A 22,587-nucleotide genomic window follows, 5' to 3' on the forward strand; every position below is an offset into this window, starting at 1 on the left:
GTGTGTAATATCATGTCACAAGGCTGTCTGTGTACAGAGGTTTGATAGAAGGTGTTTGCCAGTTTAGAATGCTTGTTTAGCTTTTGGGTCTGCTCCATCCTTGCATGTTCACTGACAAGGATTTACTTGGCTTCTGCAATTGTAATATACACGCTTGACTAGTTTTTGGAAGTGTAATTTGAATTTATATATACTAAAACTGGCGTGTGCATGGCTTTTAAAACACGTCACTGAGATTTTTAATTACAATGGACCTGCTTACCTCTTTGCACAGGCCATAGAACAAAACCTTTTGGACCTTTTGAATTTGTAAGCAAAGTCAACTCGGCCACAGAGCTCACACTTCAGCTTTGGGGCATCCTCCTCTTCCTCTTCCTCCTGATCTTTTAAATCTGGAAACCAGTTACAAAAAATTATTTAAGAAGCACCCCTGAAAATAGCAGCAGGATTTATATAAAACGACTTCATCTGACTTTTTGCTTTGTTTATTTCTTAATGCTCGGTCTTCGTGACGTATTCTCTTGTCACTGAACACATGCAAAGACCGGAGGTGTGCGTTTATTAAAGTGTGTCTCCCCCTCTCTCAGTTCTAAGCAGTGTCTCGCACTACCACTCCCCTCCTGACCCTAACCTTGTTGTGTAAGATCCTCCATTTCAGAGTCTGTGGTATTGGGAGGGTTGCTGTGAGGGGTCTTCTCTTGGTCCGACTGGAGCTGCTGCTTCTGTTTCTTCAGGTTCTCGATGAGCTGCGGGGGGCGAACCACCTGGAAATAAACAGGTTTCACTTGGATTAGTCTGCCTTTTAGTCTTGTAGTATGCACTTTAACTTATCTACAGTTTGCAGAGGCAAGACATTATGTAGAGAACTGGACCAAGCAGCAACAGCAAACTCCCCTCTTCCCTGCACAGCTTGTGTCAATTCCCCTGGAACCACAGCAGGAAGCTGAATATTGCTTTGAAACGTTGGGATGAGACTCTTGGCTTTGTTTCAGCAATTCTCAAATGTCTGGAGCAGACTACAGCACAGTATGCCTTTGTCTGTACAATGAACACAAATGTAACTCCCCCTAGATCGCCACGAGGAGGCACTGTGTCCCATTTCATAAATTAGGGCCAGGGAGAACAGTACAGCTTTGTTGTTCTTGTTAGGACACCCTTTGGCATTTGCTGGTAAAACATTTTAAAAAATAAACCCCACAATACTCCACATTCTCAACACTTGTTCCAAACAGAGAGACTGTTACTCTCATAATCCAACACTGGTCTTCGCTAGGGGTATTAACAGTTCAAACAATAGCCATGTGCAAAACATGTGGCTGAACAGTTAACCTTTATCAATATGCAGGCCAAATATAGTGACTTAGTGTAGACCAACCCACCCACAAATATTCAATTTAATGCTGGACGCAAATATGTTGTAGTAATTTATAAAACAGCGATTGGGGGCTTCTTACGAGATATTTTCTTACTGGTTACAAACATTCCCTAGATGTTTAATCCTAGGAAACCAACACCCCATGTCTGTATTCATTAACCCTTTCACGCATAGCGACCTCATATGGAGACAGATTTTTAAGTCTTTCTAGTCTTTACAATGGGACATATGGAAGATGCAAATCCATGATGAGCCCATATAAAGCCCTGTTGAATATTTAATGCCTGTCTAGTTAAGTGTTTGCAACAGACTCACAGGGAAAGGCTCAGCCCCCTCCTGGATGACGAAGCCCTCGATGACGTGTGTGAGGATCTGGGGTTTGACGATGGCCTGGGGAGGCTTGTTCTCCCCGTTCTGTGGCGCGCTCCCTGTGACTGTGGAAGTGCTGTTCCCGTTCCCCGAGGTCATGGCTGGAGCAGAGGCGCCCCCTGCCTTCACATGCACTCCTCTCTCCTGAGCTTTACCTGCAGAGACAATCAGGTTAGGAGAAAAATTGTACAATGACACCTTCCCTATCTTCATTTAAAACCTCACCTATAATCGCCAACCTGACATTCAGACCATGACGTTTGCACTAATAAGTGAGAAAAAGTATGTTGAGAAAGAACTTGGGTATTTAATGTGCATTTCAGTGATGACAAAATGTATCAAAGCCACATGTTTAGAATATGGTTACAATTGCATGGATTTGAAGGCATGATTGCATCATGTTACTATATCAAATTCAATCCACACAAAAAACAACAGTGTAGGCAAATAAAACAACTAGTCACCTTGAGTATCAACTGAACCTCATTACAGTGTTGTGACTCAGCGTTTTAGAAGGCTGTACCTTCAGAGCCCCAAGAGGAAAAAAAACAAAACGCAAAACAAAAAAAAAAAACAAATACAGGTGTAACAAAAACTATTACAGAAAAAGACCATTTCAATTTTTGATAACAGTGGAATACTGTGCACATTGTCTATGTTCACTCGGAATAACAGAATACGCATGGGTATTCCAAAACCTTTGAGCTTACAATTTGTATTAAAAGGAGGAGACAATAATAACACTGAAAATCATCTGATGCTGAAATTTTGATTTTTAAGCCACATTGCACTCTTTTGCAAAGGAAAGGGAAACTTCCTGAGGGATAGCCAACCCCTGCACTCTTTTGCAAAGGAAAGGGAAACTTCCTGAGGGATAGCCAACCCCGCACTCATGGTAACCCAGTGCTAGTCTACCATCACACAACACCAGATTCTCACCAACACAAAAACGCACACTATGATGAATCGTAATAATACATACAACACGTTCCTTAGCTGGCCAACAATGAACTCTCCATACGCTGTTCACGGCTGAATGCATGTCGATCCAAAATTAGGTAACACATTATCACAATAAATGCATAGTTCAACAGCTCAATAAAATGAGTCTCCTCAGCTACTACGAATACGCAATGCACAAATAAATACTGCGTAACGCGTTACATCTCCAAAGTACGTACCATATTGTGTCATGTTTAGAACATAACGCAATCGCAAGATCACATTCCCACGTGAATTTCCTTCAACAAATATAATACTTCTTTGAGAAGATTATGAAACACGGGGGACAGCAGAACTAAAAAGACAGCTTCCTCAATTCGAAAAAAACAAACAAAAAAGAAACCAAAAAAACCACGCACAAACTCTCTGTGCTTGCAAAACAATCGCGGCTCAAATTACAATGTGCTACAACAAATCCTTCTTTCGTGAAAAACATTCACCGACCTGTGTTACTGTTCGTTTTCAGCAAGTCAGCAGCCCAGCCGTTCGCCGTTACAGAAATCCCAATACTAAACATCTGGGAATGAATCCTAACAATACACTCGACAAGCAGCACACGCCTTTGTTCCGTTCAATAATTCCAGACTGCTCGCTTTCCTTTTCAACAACGGGTTAATTGTCGGGGAAAACAAAGCGACTGGAAGAGGGACTTCACACACGATATTCCACGAGTTGCATGTTCCATCCCAGATCACAATACGAGAGACGACAGCCAAAAACTTAGTTTTGGTGTATTTTTATTTATTTGGTCAATCTTTCCCGCACAAGCCCAAGAGACCTTCTCTAATGCTCTTTGTAAGGGTGAACTGACTAGGAAACGCTGCGACTCGCCCATTGGCCAGCTGCGTTGGTTTGATCAGCCAATTGCGACACGGTTTTGTCGGCAGCTGGAGGATGTGATTGGAGTGATTCACTTGAAACACAGAATGTCAGAGATGGGGGCGGGGATTATTTTGGCCGACTGCACTGAAATGCGCAACTGAGAAAATTCACTTGGTTTTAGTTTCGCAACGTGGATGGCGTGCGTTACTCACCCACACACAAAGTCTAAAATCCACGTTTTAATACTTTTTGTCCACGGTTCAAAATATAGAAGCTATAGGCGGTATATATATATATATATATATATATATATATATATATATATATATATATATATATATATATATATACACACACTGTTGTGTAAGCACATGTACAACAATACATATATTATATATATTATATATATATATATATATAATACGTAAATTCTCACGTAGACTGTGCACGTGAGATAACATTTTTAAAACGTGTATTGTTATTTGGTAGTGGTGTGGTTTAAACTTTGATGTGTAATTTCGTTTTTAGAAATGTTTTGTCAATGGCATGCATGTTGCATTTCATGTCCCAGATTAAATATCTAATTAAATATCTAAATAAACCTAAATTTTGTGGATGATACAGTTTTCACTTCACAGGCATATTGTATTGCTGCCGGTAGCTGCACAAAACATTTCTTACTCTAAACAACCAGTATCCCTGTCTCTAAACTTAAGGCCATTAACATATACATATTTCTCTTCATCCCTGCTGTTGCACGACTAACATACGTGTATTTGGGGTTTCTTACTGTAGACTCTGTTAGACAATAAGAAACTACCAGTAGAATTTCTACAGGCTCTAGTAACTGATAAAATACACTGTTCTGGCTGCAAGGCTATAAAGAAGACATTGATTTGTGTCAAGGGCTATCTGAGAATTACATAGAATACCAGAGAACAGTGAAGCATTTGCCTTCTGGACGAGGTGAAGCAACATAATCCTAGTAGAAATTAAGGCTCCGTTTTTAACTTTTAAACAGGTGTGAGATATGGGACGGGATTCCCAGGGGGGAGCCCAGTGTAACGGGACACTGCAGCAGCCGAATGTGATAATGTGGATATTGTGTGGATTACAGATGGATTAGGAGGCTCCAAAGTGACTGTGATTAGTTCAGGCCACTTCATGTTTGACTGGTACTGGACGGGGTTGGAAAAAAATCTATCTAAATGAATTAAAAAGTTCTGGATAATAACTAACTTTTTATTTCTGCATCAATGATAGAATTCTAGCAATTAAATTGGGTCTTTGTTGGTTCAGGGCTGTCCGAGAATTTTGTCAATTTTAAAACCACATTATATTACATTTATATCACTCTCTGAAAATGAGCTGGTTTTGTTTGTCAGGAATCTGAGGGTCTGTACTGTAAGTTTGGTCATGTTTGCTTGTGACCGGTCCTGTTTAAGTGGGTAAAGCAGCATGGTACAGGTTTTTATCAATAGGTCACCATGACACACGGAATGTAGAATAGCATGCCATCGTAACAAAGTATGATGTGGCTTGTGTTTTCCAAAATACAGCTCTCCACTGCTCAGTAACATGAAAATGTAGCTCACCTTGACCTGTATTCACCATGAGTTAAAATCCCTTACAGGTGTGATTCTGTAAATCTGGCCCACAGGGTCAGTTCAAAATGAGAAGTACTGCTAGCTTACAGTGAGATATGAAGCCTTCCACAGTATGGTTGCCATTTTAGGGTTCCATTACATTTGCCTATAGAAAATATGAAGACAGCATCTCAAACAGTTTTTGAGATCCGAACCACTGATGCGATGGTGGCACACTTACAAACAGGATAAAACAGAAACTTTCAAATCAGAACCAAAAACTGGCTGCAGAATCCATTCAATAGTTCTGAATATAGAACACACTCAATAGTTTTGAATACAGAAATACTAAAAGAAACTTAATTTTTTCGACAACTTTTGTCATTGAAGTTAAGAATCTTTTAGTATTTCTAAATCCAGTCTCATCTCTGGATAGTATGTTTTCTATCGCGATGTTACAAAAGAAAATAACATCATTACACAGCCTCAGCTGAAGTGTGACTTCCATCTCTCAAGAGTCTGTATCGCCAGCCGAGAGCCAGGGTAGCCTCCTAGGCAGCAGATCAGAACCTGATAACACTTTCTGTGGGGTCATAGTTACAAGAAGCTTGTGTTTCATTGCAAGTATCCGGTTTGGGAAATATAACTTAAGAATCTTAGAAATATATTGCTTTTTTCCCTTGCGCATTTGTCAAATTCTCCCAAGGCTTTCGGGCAAAAAACGTTTTGAGACAGCACGTGAAATCTGATTCAATACATATGGTAACTGTTCATCTGAGCTGAAATTATGCAGAGGTTATTCAATTCCACATAGGGGGCCTGGCATGAAGGAGAATTGAATTTCTGTGGGAAATTCTGATTTGTCAGAGACCTAGGGTCACTACGTGGTAGCTGAGTCCCAAAAGAGTAGTAGCCTAGCTGATTTTTTCATTATTTGGATAACAGCTTTCTTGCAAAGTCCCTTCTCATTTTTCTATAAACCGTTTACTTCACTTTCACTGGTGAAGTCAATTTATCTTGCCACCACACAATACACACCATGGCTGCAGCCCTATGTGCAGTGGACAGTTAAGATTCTGCACAGGAAGGAAGCATGTCTATAAATCGGAAAAACTACACAGTATCCGACAAAATCCTTTAAGGATTTTTAGAGAAAATATTTTTAATTCAGCAATTTGAAGAAATTAACTTCAAATCCCACCAATCCTTGCAAACAGCACTGATAAAATTCAGGAGAAATGTACCATGCACTCCATCTTCAGCACAAGACTTAAGTAACCCAAAAAATGAAGAGTTGAACCTTCTGTCTATTCCTTCCATGCCCCAGATGCACCTGCCCTTCCACCTGCCACACATGCCTTCTTATCCCTCTAGCACCCCTACCCTTTGGGGAATACTGAAGCTAAACCCCTCTTCCCTAATTAGAGCCACTGCTGTCACCGTCTCACAAGAGCGAGAGTTGGACAATAGACGCCGGGGCGTGACAGATTCACTCTTCCGCTTCAGGGGAGAGACAGCGCAGAGAAGTCCATTGTGGGCCGGCTAGCAGTCTTACAGATGATAGTGATGTAAGAGGCCTGCCACTCGGGCCCAACTACAGCCCAGGGCACAGGCTGCCATTCTCAGGGACGAGCTGGGACAGCTAGCACCCTGCTTGAGTGATTCAGAGAGAAATCTCTCCAAACCGTCTGCTGGGCTGCTTTATACCCTGTTGAATTTTGGAAGTTTCTGTGATAGCTCTCTGGCTACAGGCCTGCATATGTATTACTAGATGTTACAAAGACACGTACACTCAAAATATAAAAGCAGAAAATCCACACTTGTTACAAACACAGTCTATATTTCTCCTTATATATTTTTTTCTTAACAGAAACTGGAAATATATATAAAAAAAAAAAATCAAGCAAACTAAAATACTATAAAATAAGAAGTGTGATTGTTCTCTTCCCTGTTTCTCTACTGTTGTCGCCCCAAATGCTGACAGAGGTCAGCTAGAACTGGATCAAAGAAACCAACAGATGGCTCTGAATAGGAGTTTGCTTCACTCAAGCAGCAATCCAAAAGGAAAGCATTTATTTGATGTTTTCAGAATTTCCATTGTGGGAAAAACGTATGTTGACATCCTTTTTAGAGATGTGATTCTATGGCACAATTTGCAAGTCCTTTTTAAAATCAAAGTTCAGTTTGTGTGTAAGGAAAATAAACCTGTTCCAAAACCAGTAGCAAGCAACTAAGATGAATCTCAGACAAGGTTGTTTGTTACTAATTGAATTTCATATAATAAATAATGACATTCTAGACTAGAGGCAAACATTATTAAAAACTAATTGTTTGCATGCATTCTTCTATTCAATAAAACTTTAATTTACATTAAAATATGTGCTAACAAAAGGGCAACATTTCTGATAGAAACAAATACATTAAAAGTATCATACCAACAAGAAATCACTTTCCTCGTTTTTATGCAGTTAAAATTGTTTTATTCCTTTCAGAAGCTTGCTTCCCTTGGCCTTTTTGTTAAATACATGCAAGTACCAAAAATATCATCCTCTGCAACAAGAAAAGCAATAGTAAATTTATTGTCTTTCAGGTTAAAATCAGCTTTCAGACAAATGCATTTGATGTTTTTCTTTTTTTTTTCTATTTTGCTCTTTCTAAGCTACTGACAATTTCCCAAGCCAGTAGTTCAATGTATTTAAAAGCATAGCGCTACACAGGCTGTGTGAAATGGGGCTTCTTATCTTGTCGCTCTCGCTACTCAGCACATCGAGCTGGAAGGTGAGATCTTAATGAAACACTTGATGACAAGGCACATCCTTCAGCAGTGAAGCCAGCTCTCCATCTACTTCCCAACCAATACCCTAGAGGGGGGTTGTGCACAGTTTCATAACATCCGTTTCAGCCCCGTCACACATTCCTATACTTCAGTAAGTAAAGTCATGACTTGGCTTATACTTGGATATGCACTGCTTTCTGTGAACATGCAGTTACTCCTTTGGTTTCATATATAAACCCATGCACCCTTGTCCTAGTTTAAGCACCCCATGGTTGAAGATGGGTGCAAATGCAGGGCATGGGGGCTGAGATGTTTCTAAACTTTACAACAGCATGGTAGGACAAAGCCAATGTATGTAAATGAATATCTTTGTATGTGTCTCTATGTAATAGTATACATAATTGTATGTCCCCATTTCTATGTTATAGCTTGAGATTCAAAGCCCAGAATATGGCTAATCAGTTCATTGGTATTAATTTAGGAATAGGTATATAAGGCAGTGGCTACAGCTGGTTAGTGGGTTTGCCGCAGTAGGAGACAGAGAGAAATGTTTTTTGTGCAATTGAGTCACAGCAACAGAGAGTTGTCTAGAGTATTTGTCAATTCAATCCTAATCTTTGCAATGGTTGTGTCTACAAACTGCAACTTTGTAAAATGGACTTGTACGCTGGAGTTTATCATAGACTGAACTAATGCAAGGTTAAAGTCATCTCTGAGTGCTCCATGCTTTCAAGAAATATCCCACAAATACATGCCATAAATGACATGTTCTAAATAAACTGGGAAAGCATTTCTCAGCTCGAATTGAATCTGTTTCCCTACACACCTAGCGATGTTTAAACATGGTAAGTTGTGTTAAAGATATTAAAGCTTTTAAATGCTTTTCTAAAACCATTTCACTTTTTTCTTACTCTTGAACTTTTCTTAAATAGCAGATTAAAAAGCTGATTTTCTCCACATAATTGCATGCACCTATTTGTGCGATTATACGGTACACACTATGCATATACTGTGTAATGCAACACTATACAGAGGAAACCCCCTTCCAATTGCTGTGTCTCCTGCGAGTCATGTGATATTGCAACTCTCCCATGATTCCAGCAATAATGCAGACAAAGCATACTGTTGAGAATTAGTACTATACCTGATCTATTTATATTTGTAAGAAATGGATTTTAAAACCATGGTTTGAACTTGTATAAGCTCCTGTAATGAATTAATGTTGCCAGCATGCAGTCAGAGGAGTGCAGCACTGTACCTTGCGCGGCTGGCTTGCTGGCATCTGGTTTGTGTGGCTCTGTTGTGGCTGTGGTAGGTGAAGGTGTGGAGAAGGGCTGCTGGACGCTGCTGGTTCTGATTGGCTCCCTGGCCGTCACGGGGGTCACCTTCTCTTTACTCACACCGTCATGGACCAGTTTTGGGGGCTGAACGGGGGGGCAAAGACCAGCAAGGTCAGTCACACCAACAACATAAAAAAAGAAGACGCTGGGCTATCATTAAAAAGTGTTGGTTTGAATGAATTGGGTTTCTGAAGTGTAGATTTTTTGTTACGGAGATAATACTTTCTGTTTTGGGTTATACACTGTACACTCCCAAATCCTCCTCTCAAAAATGTATAGAGTATAAGGGGTGTTGATCATTATCAATGCAGGATGAGGGGATTTAAACCACCTAATATACATATCGCTAAATATCTCTCGTACTAAAAGGGCTTCTACTGTTGCTTAACCTTTTTTAGCTCTTTCTTTTGTTTAGATTTTGATAAATGATGCCTTTGTGCTTTTTCTTACCCTATAAGGCATCATGTTACTACACATTATTAGAACACTAGTAACACATAAAAAGCAATTTCTTAGTGAGTCTGAATCTACACTCAGAGATCTTCAGAGAGGGGCTAGCCTTGAACAGTGCTATTTCTGTCACTTTCCATTAGGTGTGCATGCTCAGTTTTGATTACCAATCAAGACCAGGCAGCAATTTGTGCCTCCACTTCCCAAAAAAATATTAACCTTGGTATCTTGTGTCACATAATTGATGTATTTGTATTCAAGTGTTGAGACAACGGATGTTGCACAGGATTCATGCTAGGTTTTAACGTGAGCTTAATCAGCTACAGTGTAAAAATGAAAAGATCTTGTCAAACTAAGCTCATAACAAAACCTGCAATGGTTCAATCTGCTTTGTATCTCCATGCCTGATGGCTCTAATTTACATTTGGAGATGTTTGACATTGTAGATTGTGTTTATTGTGTTGACTGAGCGTCTGTGAAATCTTGACTGAAACGGACATGCACCAGGGAGGTGCAGCTTACCTTTATTACAGAATACATTTTAGGAATGCCATATACATAATAATCAGATTTTCATGTTTTTGTATCCACTTTTAAATGTTGCAACCCAAGACCAATACAGCACTTCCCTATGGGCAATCAGGCATGAACGAGACTCCAAACACACTCGCATGTCTCACTTCTACTAGGTTAGCCACTGGGGACCACACGGTCTATTCCTTTACGTTTTCATTTTTGGTCTCTTTGCTTACCGTGGAGGGCGCAGGCTGGATCTGCAGATTGACGGCTGCCACCTGCACAGGCTGGGCGCTCTGCTGGGCCTGGTTCAGGGCTGAGGGCTGCCCATTGTGGGTGACGGTCTGGGGGCCCAGCGTGGAGTGGAAGATGGTGGCCTGGGGACTAGGTGTGATGTGCTGTTTGGGCAGGACTGGGATGGTACATTGCTGGGTCTGGGGCTGCACTGTGGGCTGGATAGTGAGGGTCTGGACTGGCTGTGGCTGGATGGAGGCAGAGTGGAGGAGGTGAGGCTGGGACCTCTGAGGGACGTTCAGTTGTGGCTGCTGCTGCTGCGGCTGGATCACAAACTGCTGCTGCTGGACCTGCTTGTGCTGCTGCTGGAGGTGCTGCTGTTGAATCAGCTGGTGGGGCTGGATCTGTGTGTAAGCTGGGGATCATTAAACACAGATGGTCTGGATTAAATAACGTCTTGAAGCTTGTCATCAATTCATGTTCATGCTTTTATGCTGCATAATAGTGTTGTGGGGTTTGTCCTGAACTAAAGAATGTCATTGAAATACCCTGTGGAGATTTTCTAAAAAGTGGGATTTTTATTAGGTAATAGATAAACATTTAAACCTTCTTTGTTAATCGTTTCAAAGATTGTCAATGAAAAACTGTGCTTGATTTAGTAATTACAGTCATCTTTATATTTTACCTTTTCATTTATTTCCTACTTGACAATAATTTTCACACACATTGCTTTACAATGCTTCAATATACTATAAATAATTAAACTTTTTGAAATGGGAAGATCCCAATAAAATATAATGTTTTTGGTCTAACTTTTAGTTTTTTTTACAGTTTAATCGTTGAACACTGAAGCCAGTTTATGAATGTCAATCAATTCCCATACAGCAGGTGTAGTATTCTAACTGCTGGTAGTCTGAGGAAGCTGTTATCAGTTGTAATTTACACTGCTGAAACTTCTAAGAGAGAAAGAGATACTTGAGCATGTAACCTATCCCCCAGGCTGTGTTTTCAAAACATCTTTGGCCAAGACTGATAACCTACTGACTCCAAGTGTCTAGGGAGCAAACAATTGCTTTGTCCCCTGGGCAAACCCATAAAACTAACCGGAACACAAACAGCTCCACAGGGCCTGCCTGCATCGCGTGGCTAACATTCCCCTCTTCCTTTCTTTACTAACATTCTTCACATAACTGCATGCCTTACGTTTCCCCAAAATATAAACTTGGGTTAGTTACCAGCCTTAGCAGAATTTCTAGAACACTTCTCATGGGCCCACTTCATACAGTTTTAATGTGCCGTTATGAGCTGAAAATGATCACGTTTATCTTAAATCTTAAACAAGATGTTCAGTTACTTGCCATTGATTGGTACTCAATTGTAAACTGAGGGAAGTACAGCTTGTTTTGAAATCAATACCCTAATGAATCGATTTATTGAATACCTGCCGAAAAAGCAATTGTGCGTACAATCAGCAGCCTACCCCTAACTCAAACTGCTATAGACTGGGAATCATACTTGGGGGTTCTGATGTTAGGTTTAAACTGATAAACACTGCTGTTTATTCTACAAACACCAAAATAACCCTTATTCTTTGTTCCCTGCAGCCTACTAATGGTGCAGTTTATTGTGTTTTGTAGCTACAGCAGAGGTACAACATGCACAACGATTCCCATCTGTTCTGTTTTATTTGAGCATGAAAAAGCTCCATTAAAACAGACTTTTGTCCAGCTACAAAAAGGCCAATCATTTCTAAAAATAAATACAGGCTAACAGAGGCTGCAGGGAGCAGCTTTTATGCCCTCATCAGGGGGTCTCCTGCATTATTCTTTCGGAAGGCAGTGTTTAAACAGGTCAGTGAATTCACCCAGCCGTGTACTGTACAGTTCTGTGCATTGTCAACTTCAGTGACCGGGATATAATTACACATGCAGTGTGCGTCTCCGATTGGCTAGTGGTGACAACATGATCCTTGCAGTAGGACTAACCCATTGTCTGTATACTCCAAGACATCTTATCTGTGCTAGGCTGCAGAATGTGTCACTTTGCTATGTAGTCTGTTCATTTTTTTTTTTTTTTTTGTAAAGTAAGACTCTTGTGACCTTTTCCCTGCAGTAGTTTGGGTTTTATTCATAACACGCCCTGAGGACATTAAATACTACATATTGCGCAAACCTACAAATAGCTGTGCAGGCCACTAGGAATAAACGGCTCCTGGTTTGTTTCATTTGCTCTCGCATACAGAGGCTGGCTGCCAGTGAGACAGGCCCACTCCAGAGCAGGCTGGAGTGGGCCCAGCACGGGGGAGGAAGCTTGATGACTCAGGCCTCCCACGCCCATCTCCCATGAGCAGAGACTGCACAGCACTGCACTGCACTGTTCGGAAACCCCCCAAAGTTCCCAGGATTAGTCATCTGCAACTGCAAGGGAAGCAAGCCAGGTAGTCTGCTACATTAGGAAATACAGGCAACAGCCTGGGAGAGAAAACCAACCGCAAGACTGATAAAAACAAAAAACATGAACATCCTACAGTGTCCTCAAGCCAGCAACATTCCACCAAATTACTGAGCCAGGAAAGAATGCTCAAAAACAAGGTTTTATACATTCAGTAGGTGTGTTATTTTATAAAGAACAATATATGTTTTATGTTGTTGGGGGGGGGGGGGGAAGTTATACACTGTACAAAATTTCTAAATTTCAACCAAAATTATTTCTTTACAATAACTTATATGCCGCAAAGGTTTAATTTTGTTGTTGTAGTTTTTGCGTCGTAGAAACTCTACATTTTATAGTGGAGAAATGTTCCAATTTAATAGTGGCATGGGCACCTATTAAAAACACAAAACGGTATTCCCTAACATACTATAGGATTTACTGGCTGAATAGTTTTTATGCCACATGCTAAATGCAATTTGTTATGCTAACATTCCAGCATTGATATGATTCCGAACTACCTTTTGAAAACAATAAATAAAACATCAAGAAAGAATTGGGCATTATTAACTTTAATTACTAGCTTGTTATTATGATAAATGTTGTGTGTGTGTGTGTGTGTGTGTGTGTATATATATATATATATATATATATATATATATATATATATATATATATATATATATATATATATATATATGGACAATTAAGTACTAACCATGCAATACGAAGGCTACCGATCTTTATGCATAAAGCCAGCCAGTTACTGTGACATAAGCACAGCACACATGTCATTGTGCAAACCTGTAAAATAAATACTGAGCCATTCTTAAACAATCCTGCCCCAGAACACATTTTGGTTTTGTCTCTTTACTAGTGGTGTCCGAGTTCTCATTTTCCTGCACTCATTGGTGTTCCCGAGAGTCAAGTCGTGCTGATCACCCCTGTGCCCCTCCTTCGCGCACTTTCACCTGGCTGAATGTTTGAATGGGGCTCCGGAAGGGTAGGTATGCGTGGGAGCGGAAAGGGGGGATTCCATTCCGAGGAAGATACCGTGGCATTTCTATCCCAGCAGTATAAAACTTTCATTTAAACCATCATAAACTAGGCATGCATATTTTGCTGTTGAAATTAAACTGTAATAGTTGTAAAACTATAATTTAACCACAGAAAAAGTATACTTATTTAAACAACTGTGATTTAGCACTGCTCATTACCACTTGTGGTTTGATTTTTTCTTTTACTATGAATGATAGGCCAGCAAGTAGAACAGTACAAAATATAATTCAGGAAAGACTTTTCAATGTATAGCTTGGATAAAGTTGTCTAAATAAACCTCCAGTCAGGTTCCAGTACATTGTCTTTCCAACATCTAGCTTCACAATTTGTGGTAAAATGTCTCCTAGGAACGCCCATGCACTGTTTCGGCAAATTTGGTTCTCAAGATATACCTTTCATTAATTATCCCAATTAATCAGAAGCCAGGAATGCAAACGAATGTCCAAATATACTGTAGTTAGACCCCAGTAATTGTACTCACTGCTCCCTGTTTTTTTACATGCATTTGTATTTCCCAAAGACCCCTTAAACACTAGAACCCAACAGCCCCAGCAGTACTGTTCTAAAAGCCTTCACATTAAGGTATCTTGCATTTAGAGTGCCAGTGTAAGTGAGTCAGTGCGTTTCCTATTAAAACGCAAACTCTAGGGACTGGTGCTCTAGTGGGAGTCTGTTTCTGCTTAGGCTTCCAAAATAAATAAACTTTAAAAAGGAAAGAGGTTGAAATAAATGTTTTTTCTTCAGTTAAGTGGTTTTAAGTCTAATTTGATCCTCATAAGTACCCCCCCCCCCCCCCCCCGTGAGATAATACCCGCTCTCAATAAATCATAGCAGTTTTTAACTGTTAGATCAATAGTAAATGCTTTAAATAAGCCTCAGCTGAACCAATGCAATTATGTGTTAAAAAGAGTGAAACCAAACAAAAAACACACTTTAAAATCTCTGATTAGCAACACTACCACTGGTCTTTAAAGCAATATAGAACACTGAGCCAGGTATTCTTATGGAAGTTTCAATTTAGATGTCTCTGAGAGCTTTGAGCTGCACTCCTTGTTAAAAAGGCTTTCAATTGATAATACAATTCTTTTATTTTAGCACCAAGTTACTTTAGTTTACTAGTCTTGCTGTTTTGATTGGAGAGATCTTTCCTATACTGAAACAGCAGTCTGCTGTTTAGAGTGGGGTTACCGTTTCTGGACCTGCATACATGTCTCCAGTACTTAAATAACAAAACACCCTTTTAGTGGCTAAATGTGAAAGATGGATGTAGCTCATTTAGGTTTCAGATGCACAAACTAAGCTGCAATCTCAGTTTGCAGGTGGTTGGAAGAAGATGTTGCATGCAACACTCCTGTGCCACATTGCCTGCCTGGCTGTGCTTGAACTGCTCTGTGTCAGCTGCAAACCTCCCTGCTAACCCACTGCAGCTCTGAGATTATACTGCAAGCGTTTGAGTGTCCAGACTTTCTTTTCCATCTGGCATTTAAATCAGCAATCCTACTCCTGCAAAATGCATAACATGCGTACATATGTAAAGATAGATGGGCAGGAACCTCCTATAGGAGTTCTCGATCTCTCAAAGACTCAGAAAAGTCCTAAACAAGTTTCCTTGCAATTGGACAAGCGATTCTCTAGATATAAAACACTGAAGTGTGACAAAGCCACCTCCAATATATCAATAAAAAAAACAATACCAATGCAATCAGAAACACAGACATAGACACTTTCAACAGATTCACCTTCAACTTGATGTAAGTATCTGTGTACAGGGACCCTCTATAATCCCACTGTACTCTATGTTTTTAACAGCATATTGCCCTCCTCGTTCAAAGAGGATTGCAGTAAAGCCCTCTAAGCTGTGCTTTAATAGTAAACGTGACCACTTTGCACCGATGCAATTTTTCCATGCTCAACATCTGCTGTGTCTTTAACATTACTGGACAGCAGCGTCTTTGTGCACTTTTGTTTTCTCAGCTGCTTCTTCCAGATTTCCCAGTGTTTTCTTCAAGCTGCTATACTGAAGAAGCCCCAGCACCTCTCCAAACGAGTCTGAAGACACTGCCTGAATACTGATTCGAGGCTTAGCTCCAGGCTAAGTGAACCCTGCTGCTCGATCTCTCTACCCCTTACTCACTCCTTGGAGAGCTCACCAGGGCTATAAATCCTTTTCTCTCACTTACACTATAACTTTTGGTTCCAGAGCATGGAACTTGGGACATATATGCTGAAGATCAGAAATAATTAAACCATGTCTTCCTGGTATCGTATTACTTCATGTGCAGAAGGTCACATCGCCTAACAAGACCACTGGAGGCAAACTGAGCCACAGGACAGGACAGGACGTGATTAAATACCAGGAAGTAGCTGTAACTGTTACCTCTATAGCATGGACTACAATAATTTCACACTTCGCAAAGAACCACAATGACTTTGAGAGAAGACAAGGGGAGTGGAGTGGGCAATGACAATCTGGAATTCCCCTATGCTATTGGTACAGAACTATACAATATGAATATCCACTAAATGCAATTTACTATAGCAACCACATAAGGTAATAAAGTAACTGATGAGTTAATTATTAATAAACCCAAACGTTTGGTATCATCTTAAGCAACAAACAGCTATTTTATTGAATTATGATTTTATTTGAATAATTTTATTGCAGAAAAAAGACTGTTATTTAGCTTTTCTGTCAAAAACAATATTGATCTATCAAATTAGTGAATTCATTTTAATTCTGGGGGGAAGGAATACCCATGCAATGTCACTATGTATCCATGTTAAAAGTCCTGTATATTTATATCATGGCATTAAAGACAAAGATTGAAAACATTTGTCTATATTATGTTTAGTACTTGTACCATTATCTTCAGTGAATTTGGGGTTTATTAAAAAAATAAATACACACTTTCGAGATTTTGCTTTTTGACTTCAGTTGCAAGCAGTGAGTTTTCACCAAAAACCTTTTGCTAATTGTAATGAACCGACATCTCAGCCCACTGAATTGAATGGAAAGGCATTGGCTTGACGCAAAACGCAAACCATACGGTTCAAAGATTACCATTCAACTGAACAGCCAGCTCTACAGTCGAGAGGTAAGTACATGTCTTATACTGATGTCAGTGTTATTAACTCCTCAGCTACTAGGAGGAGATCTATTACACAACGATGAAGTGTTTTTAAGTAATGGATGAAACCTGAACCCTTACCTGGAGTGATGAGGGGGTGGCTGCACACGGGCGTCACATTCCTGCTCACGGTCACCACACGAGTCTCCAGGCTGGCCGGGTTCTCTCCTTTCTTCCCTCCCTCCGATGAGACTTCACATGAGGCTCCCTTCCCCACCAGAGTCAAGGTCCCCTGCCCTAAAGCTTTGGGCTGGGAGGCAGCAGAGCCAGAGGGTGGAGCAGCCTGGCTGCCGGGGGTCGGTTTGAGGCCCAGGCTCTGGAGCTGAGACTGGGAAGGGGAGGCTGAAGCCGGGCCCTGCTGGCTGCGGAGAGCCAGGTTCTGGACCTGAAAGAAAGGATTGTAGGACTGGAGGCCCATTCATGCTGGGTCAGGCTTTTTAAGAGAGAAATCGTTGCATTACCGAAGGGCACAGCAAATACTCTGAAGAGTACTGTGGGTAAATTTAATTTCCCTTGTTTTTTTTACTGATTCTAACTGTGACATAAAGCCATGGGTATGCGTATGGGTTATATTTCACATGCTTTGAAGGTGGAATGTGGTATTCTACAGAAATACATTAATATAGAAAAATGGTTTCACAAACATTGATAAACACAAAGTGACTGTGGGTGATAGTACAGTATACTGGTATGGAATAAAATACTATTTGTCATAAATGAACTGCCATGGGTAATACCAAAAGTTTCAGAACGAGAAAAGGCCATTCGGCCCATCAAGGCTCGGCAAGGTTCTCTGCTGCCCTCTAGTAAAGCTTGCAGGATTTGCAGGAACCGTTTCCCCACAGTAATAACAGTAGGCTGTATTAAACAGGCTGTTTACCTGGGAAGAGGCTGTTTGTTGGCCAGTAGAGTGATTGGAGACCTCTTGCTGGACGGCAGTGACTGTAGCGGTTGGAGTGAAAATGAGCTGAGGGGACAAAGGGACAGCACGGCCTAGGCTCCTAGCTACTTGCACAAGGTTACTCTGCTGTGCCTGAAAATCACATCAAAATGACCTCAGAACCAGACACAGCCACAGAGAAACTAAGAAAACATTTCAATCACGTACCATACAGTGTGAGCAAACCGCTCTGTTACAAAAAAAAACACAGTGGATCTGTTCAGTGGAGTTTACCATATAATCGCACAAAAAGCCATGTTTATGTGTGTAGGGGCTACATTATTCATTAGATAAGCTTGTGTGCCTGTATGCAGAACAGAGTGAAACAGAAAAAGAAAGAGAAGATTTATTAAGGTGTTGATATGATCTTGTATCACTGAATACTGCATGCAATATAATTACAATGCTATTTTGCTAAATTACAGTTACAGTTATGATGCAGGAACAATTAGAATTTCAATTACATTAAAGCATAAACAACTTTACGCATTAACATGTTTACTCTGGTCATGCTAAATAACCCAGAAATAACCACAGGTACAAATACAGAAACATACGGTTTTCAAACAAATGGGGTCACGAAAGGTCGTTGGTTATACATGAATAATGATCGAATAACAGATACATACGTAATTGCACTGTAATTGATCAATTATATGGTATAATTCAATTATAATTAATTACAAAATGCACAATTACATTGTAATTGGCTCCAGGTCAGTTTGGAGAGAGGTCTCAGATCCCTTGTTCAACTCTATGGTAGATTATGGTCTAGATTCATCATGAACAAACTGCTGCGACATATAGGGTTTTTTTTTTTCATAGCCTTGGTATACAAAGGTGTTTTTGCACTGACAGAATTAACTTGAAGAAACAAGAAAATAATTTTTGGAATTGTTCCTAATTCACAAACACAGATTACGGAACTATTTTAAGGACTGTCTACAAACCAGTTTAAGATGAGAACAAACTACTAAGCCCCTTTCAAACAGAAATGCTGAATGAACTGCAAACTTAATTGTCACAATGGGTTTTAAAACAGTCCTTACTAAGATATTCTTTAAAACACTCTTTAAAGTTTTACCCATTATCGGCTCTGATATAAGATTACTGATATGCCAAGCCTCTATTATCAGTACAATGTGTGGTCACGTTACATTAGTGCAACTGTAGTGAAATTAGGTTAGAATCAATTCAAAGCAACTAGGGTGTTTCAAATCAATTGCAAGAGACTGTGCTGTTTAAAAAAGGTCAGATATCCCAAGGCTTCACTTTACTGTTATCTAACAGCTCTGCTGCTGAAGCTGCTACAGCAAATCAGGGGCAGCCCGAGAGAGCTGTTGCTAGGCAAGTCCTGTGTTACTTGTGCAACCTGTTGCTAAGCAAGGTGTTGCTAAGTGAACTGTTACTAAGTGAGGGGCTTGGAGTTCCAGTTCTACTTGACCACTCTTTAGAAAGTGGTTTCTAGGTGTTATTAATTTGTTGAATGTTAAATGAACTGTTGCTTAGATATTGTAAGTGATTTATCTAAGAGACAAATTGATTCACAAGAGTCCACAACAAACACACTTCGTTGTGTTTCTCAATGCTTGAGGGATTCTGTTTTTAATATCACATGCCTCGAGAGGAGCGCTGATTCATTCTGGCTGTGGTTTCTGTCTCAGGCGAATCGTATAACAGATCAATTCAAATACAAAAGGACATTGCTGCTGGTGTTGATATGTATCAGATGGTATGAAGGAACACTGTGACTGCATACAAGTTGATATTTTGTTGCTACTTACATACATCTAGAAATACTAAAAGAAACACAAGAGATTCAACTCCGAACGTTTGTACTACAGTGGTGCCAATCAAACTGTCAGTGTCTTCAAAATGAAAAATGAATGCAGTCATTTGGAAGGTACCCCCTTGTGTAACATGAACAGCACAGTAAGTTGTAAAAGTGGAACAAAATAACTTGTAACCCCTATAATAGAGCAAACACACAAACTACATGCAAGTGCCATGAACACAAACACACATGGCTACACACAGCAGGACTTGTTCACAAAGCACTTATCATGGATTATAGAACTTGGCAGGTTAGTTTAAGAGTTTGCACCTCAACGTTACAAAAAAATGCAATATTAGCACTGTGACAAATGCATTGTGGATATAACCCAACAAACATAATGCAAACCATTTATATACAACACCGTATGGACAGACAGACAGACAGACAGATACGCATCAGGGTCTATAACAATGATCTAATGAGTGCCGCACTAAAAGCTGCTGTCCATAATATCCTCTCACACTGACCTTTCAACTGTTTTTACCATTCAGTGTTCAATGTTTGTTTACCAGACCCGGCAGCATCTTTGACAAATGTTTCGACTAAAAGTATTTTTCAATGTCTTCAAATCGGTAAGTTTTGGGTCATATACTTCTATCACTGGACTTCATCACTTTTGTATTTGTATGTATTCATACACAGTGAAGTGTAAATAATCTTTTAAGGGTCCCATTAAGAAGAATGCACATTTTATGCATGTATTAAACTTCCTCGCATAGGTGTGCCGGATTAAGGGCTACCTAATATTAATCTCATTAAAATAGACTCTCCTGTATGCGTGTATGTGTGTGTGCTGCCCCCTACTGGTGCTTACCATCTGTGCGCGCAGGTACATTTGTGCCTGACTGGCGGTGAGGCCAGTGGTGGAGCTGTTTCCGAGGAGGACAGCCTGCTGTGCGATCCCAGAGGCAGCAGAGTTCACACTCTGTGCGCGGCTGATCAGCTGGGCTGCAGCCGGGGAGGTGGCTAGGTTAAGCTGAGAGAGGGAGAAAGGGATGAGAGACTGGACGTGTGATACATATAGACAGCATTCTGGACGAAAGCATCTGCTTGAATTTGGGATTTTCTTTGACTTTATTGTAGTGCTCTTTGACAGTTGTGGTGTCAGACAGGGCTTATGATAGTTACAGGTATCTTCAATGTTTACTTTGCCTTTTCTTCAGTTTTAAGTTGGAGGCCTCTATTTAAAATTGTTTTTAAAAAGGGCTCCCCTAAACAATGGGAGACACCTAAAATTATTATTATTAATTGGTCATTTAGCAGACACATTTATCCAAAGCAACTTACAGAGACTAGAGGGTGAATTATGTATCAACAACTGCTGCTGCTGTAGAGTCACTTATAATAGGACCTTGTTTTTACATCTCATCTGAAGGACAGAGCACAAGGATGTTAAGTGACTAGCTCAGGGTCACACACACAGTGAGTTAGTGGCTGAGCTGGGATTTGAACTGGGTACCTCCTCGTAACAAGCCCCATTCTTTAACCACTGGACCACCAAGCCTACCTACATATCTTTTAATGCCTGTGCCTCACCTATTGCTAGGGTGCATTCAATTTAAAAATCAGTTGCTACAACCAAGGCGTTATGTATCTTTTTCTTATGAGTGGTGTATGTACGTAGACTTATACATACGCACTTACAGAGCTATTCTGTCATACAGATATGCACAAGCCCGCCTCTTGACATGTAGTAATCTATATTCATCTGTCATCTGAGATTATATATATTACGAAGCCTATTGCAAATTTAAGAGACAAATCCCCAAACTGGCCACCAGATGTCAGTCTTGCTCAATGGAAGTGTGAAGAGTTTGTGTAACAGTAATTGTCTTCCAATTGGCTTCAAATGAAGTAATCATCCATTCTTGATGAATTTCAGTTATTTACGCTTGCAGCTATTAAGGTAAAGTGTTATGGACACATAGTTTATTACAGTGGAAAACCTGCAGTTTGTCAAAAAATACAATTCCATGAAGTTTATACTATAATTCCATGAAGTTTATAGTATAATTCCATGGTTACACTGCAGTGAGGTTCCCTGCAGTTAAAAGATTCTCTGTGAGGTGTATAATACTGTTTAACTTACAGTAGTCTGTGATGATCCGGTTTGCTGGGAAGCACTCCCATTCTGGTTGGAGCCCTGTCTGCTAGCAGCAAGGCTGGCCTGTGTGTGATAGGCAGAGAGAGGGATTCTGGGTTAAATATGCACCCATTAATCACAAGGCGCCACACGGGTGCTTTCAGAGAGATGGAGCCCTGGTTAAACAGTAACTTATCCTGAAAGAAAACGGGTCACAATACAAACGGAGTAGGAAACAGAAAGGATTTCACGCATTAAGAACATGAGGCATGGAGAGGGTCTATTTTAATAAACAGGAGGCTGGTCTTTATACCGCCGCTCTGGAATGCAAGAACCTGATGTTTCTCAGACTTCACTTCACTGGGAAAAACCCCAACTGGATTAACTTGGAATTAAATAGTGGTTGCATTTTGATCCGCCACTGTTTAGATCATTAAAATAGACCACATGGATACTGGGGTTACCTAAAGGAAGTACTACTTCATTCTGGCCCTCAACATTTATTCCAGTCCAGATCTTTATTCCAAACAGGTCCTAAGTTAGTTAAGTGCCTCTCAGCAGGTTCAATTATCTACTTTAGAACCTGGTTGGGGTAAAAACCTGGACTGGATTCTATCTCGAGGGCCAGGATTGAGTACCA

At 40.2% G+C, this 22,587-nt stretch overlaps 1 protein-coding gene and 1 long non-coding RNA gene across 10 annotated transcripts in view; one reads left to right on the forward strand and one right to left on the reverse strand.

Moving 5' to 3' along the window:
* LOC121328293 (polyhomeotic-like protein 2) overlaps nt 1-22,587 on the reverse strand; it is a 70,535-nt gene that overhangs the window by 4,846 nt on the left and 43,102 nt on the right. For 3 of the 9 annotated variants that reach the window (XM_041272897.1, XM_041272893.1, XM_041272892.1), the window contains 9 exons: nt 21,954-22,031; nt 20,679-20,840; nt 17,968-18,120; nt 17,169-17,493; nt 10,473-10,885; nt 9,189-9,354; nt 1,691-1,899; nt 632-764; nt 263-392 (listed from right to left, as the gene is read on the reverse strand). In XM_041272897.1, the coding sequence (XP_041128831.1) occupies nt 263-392; nt 632-764; nt 1,691-1,899; nt 9,189-9,354; nt 10,473-10,885; nt 17,169-17,493; nt 17,968-18,120; nt 20,679-20,840; nt 21,954-22,031 (1,769 nt within the window). Of the gene's footprint in view, nt 1-262; nt 393-631; nt 765-1,690; nt 1,900-2,208; nt 2,268-2,726; nt 2,863-3,190; nt 3,542-9,188; nt 9,355-10,472; nt 10,886-17,168; nt 17,494-17,967; nt 18,121-20,678; nt 20,841-21,953; nt 22,032-22,587 lie in introns of those variants that run through there. The other 6 variants (XM_041272896.1, XM_041272895.1, XM_041272894.1 and 3 more) reach the window with 6 other exon arrangements.
* LOC121328297 lies at nt 12,691-16,740 on the forward strand. Its single transcript, XR_005951668.1, has 3 exons — nt 12,691-13,079; nt 13,778-13,903; nt 15,934-16,740. It is a non-coding gene; the product is annotated as an uncharacterized LOC121328297 (long non-coding RNA).

This window comes from Polyodon spathula, chromosome 16 (genome assembly GCF_017654505.1).
Source record: "Polyodon spathula isolate WHYD16114869_AA chromosome 16, ASM1765450v1, whole genome shotgun sequence".
In the NCBI taxonomy this organism is placed as follows: domain Eukaryota; kingdom Metazoa; phylum Chordata; class Actinopteri; order Acipenseriformes; family Polyodontidae; genus Polyodon; species Polyodon spathula.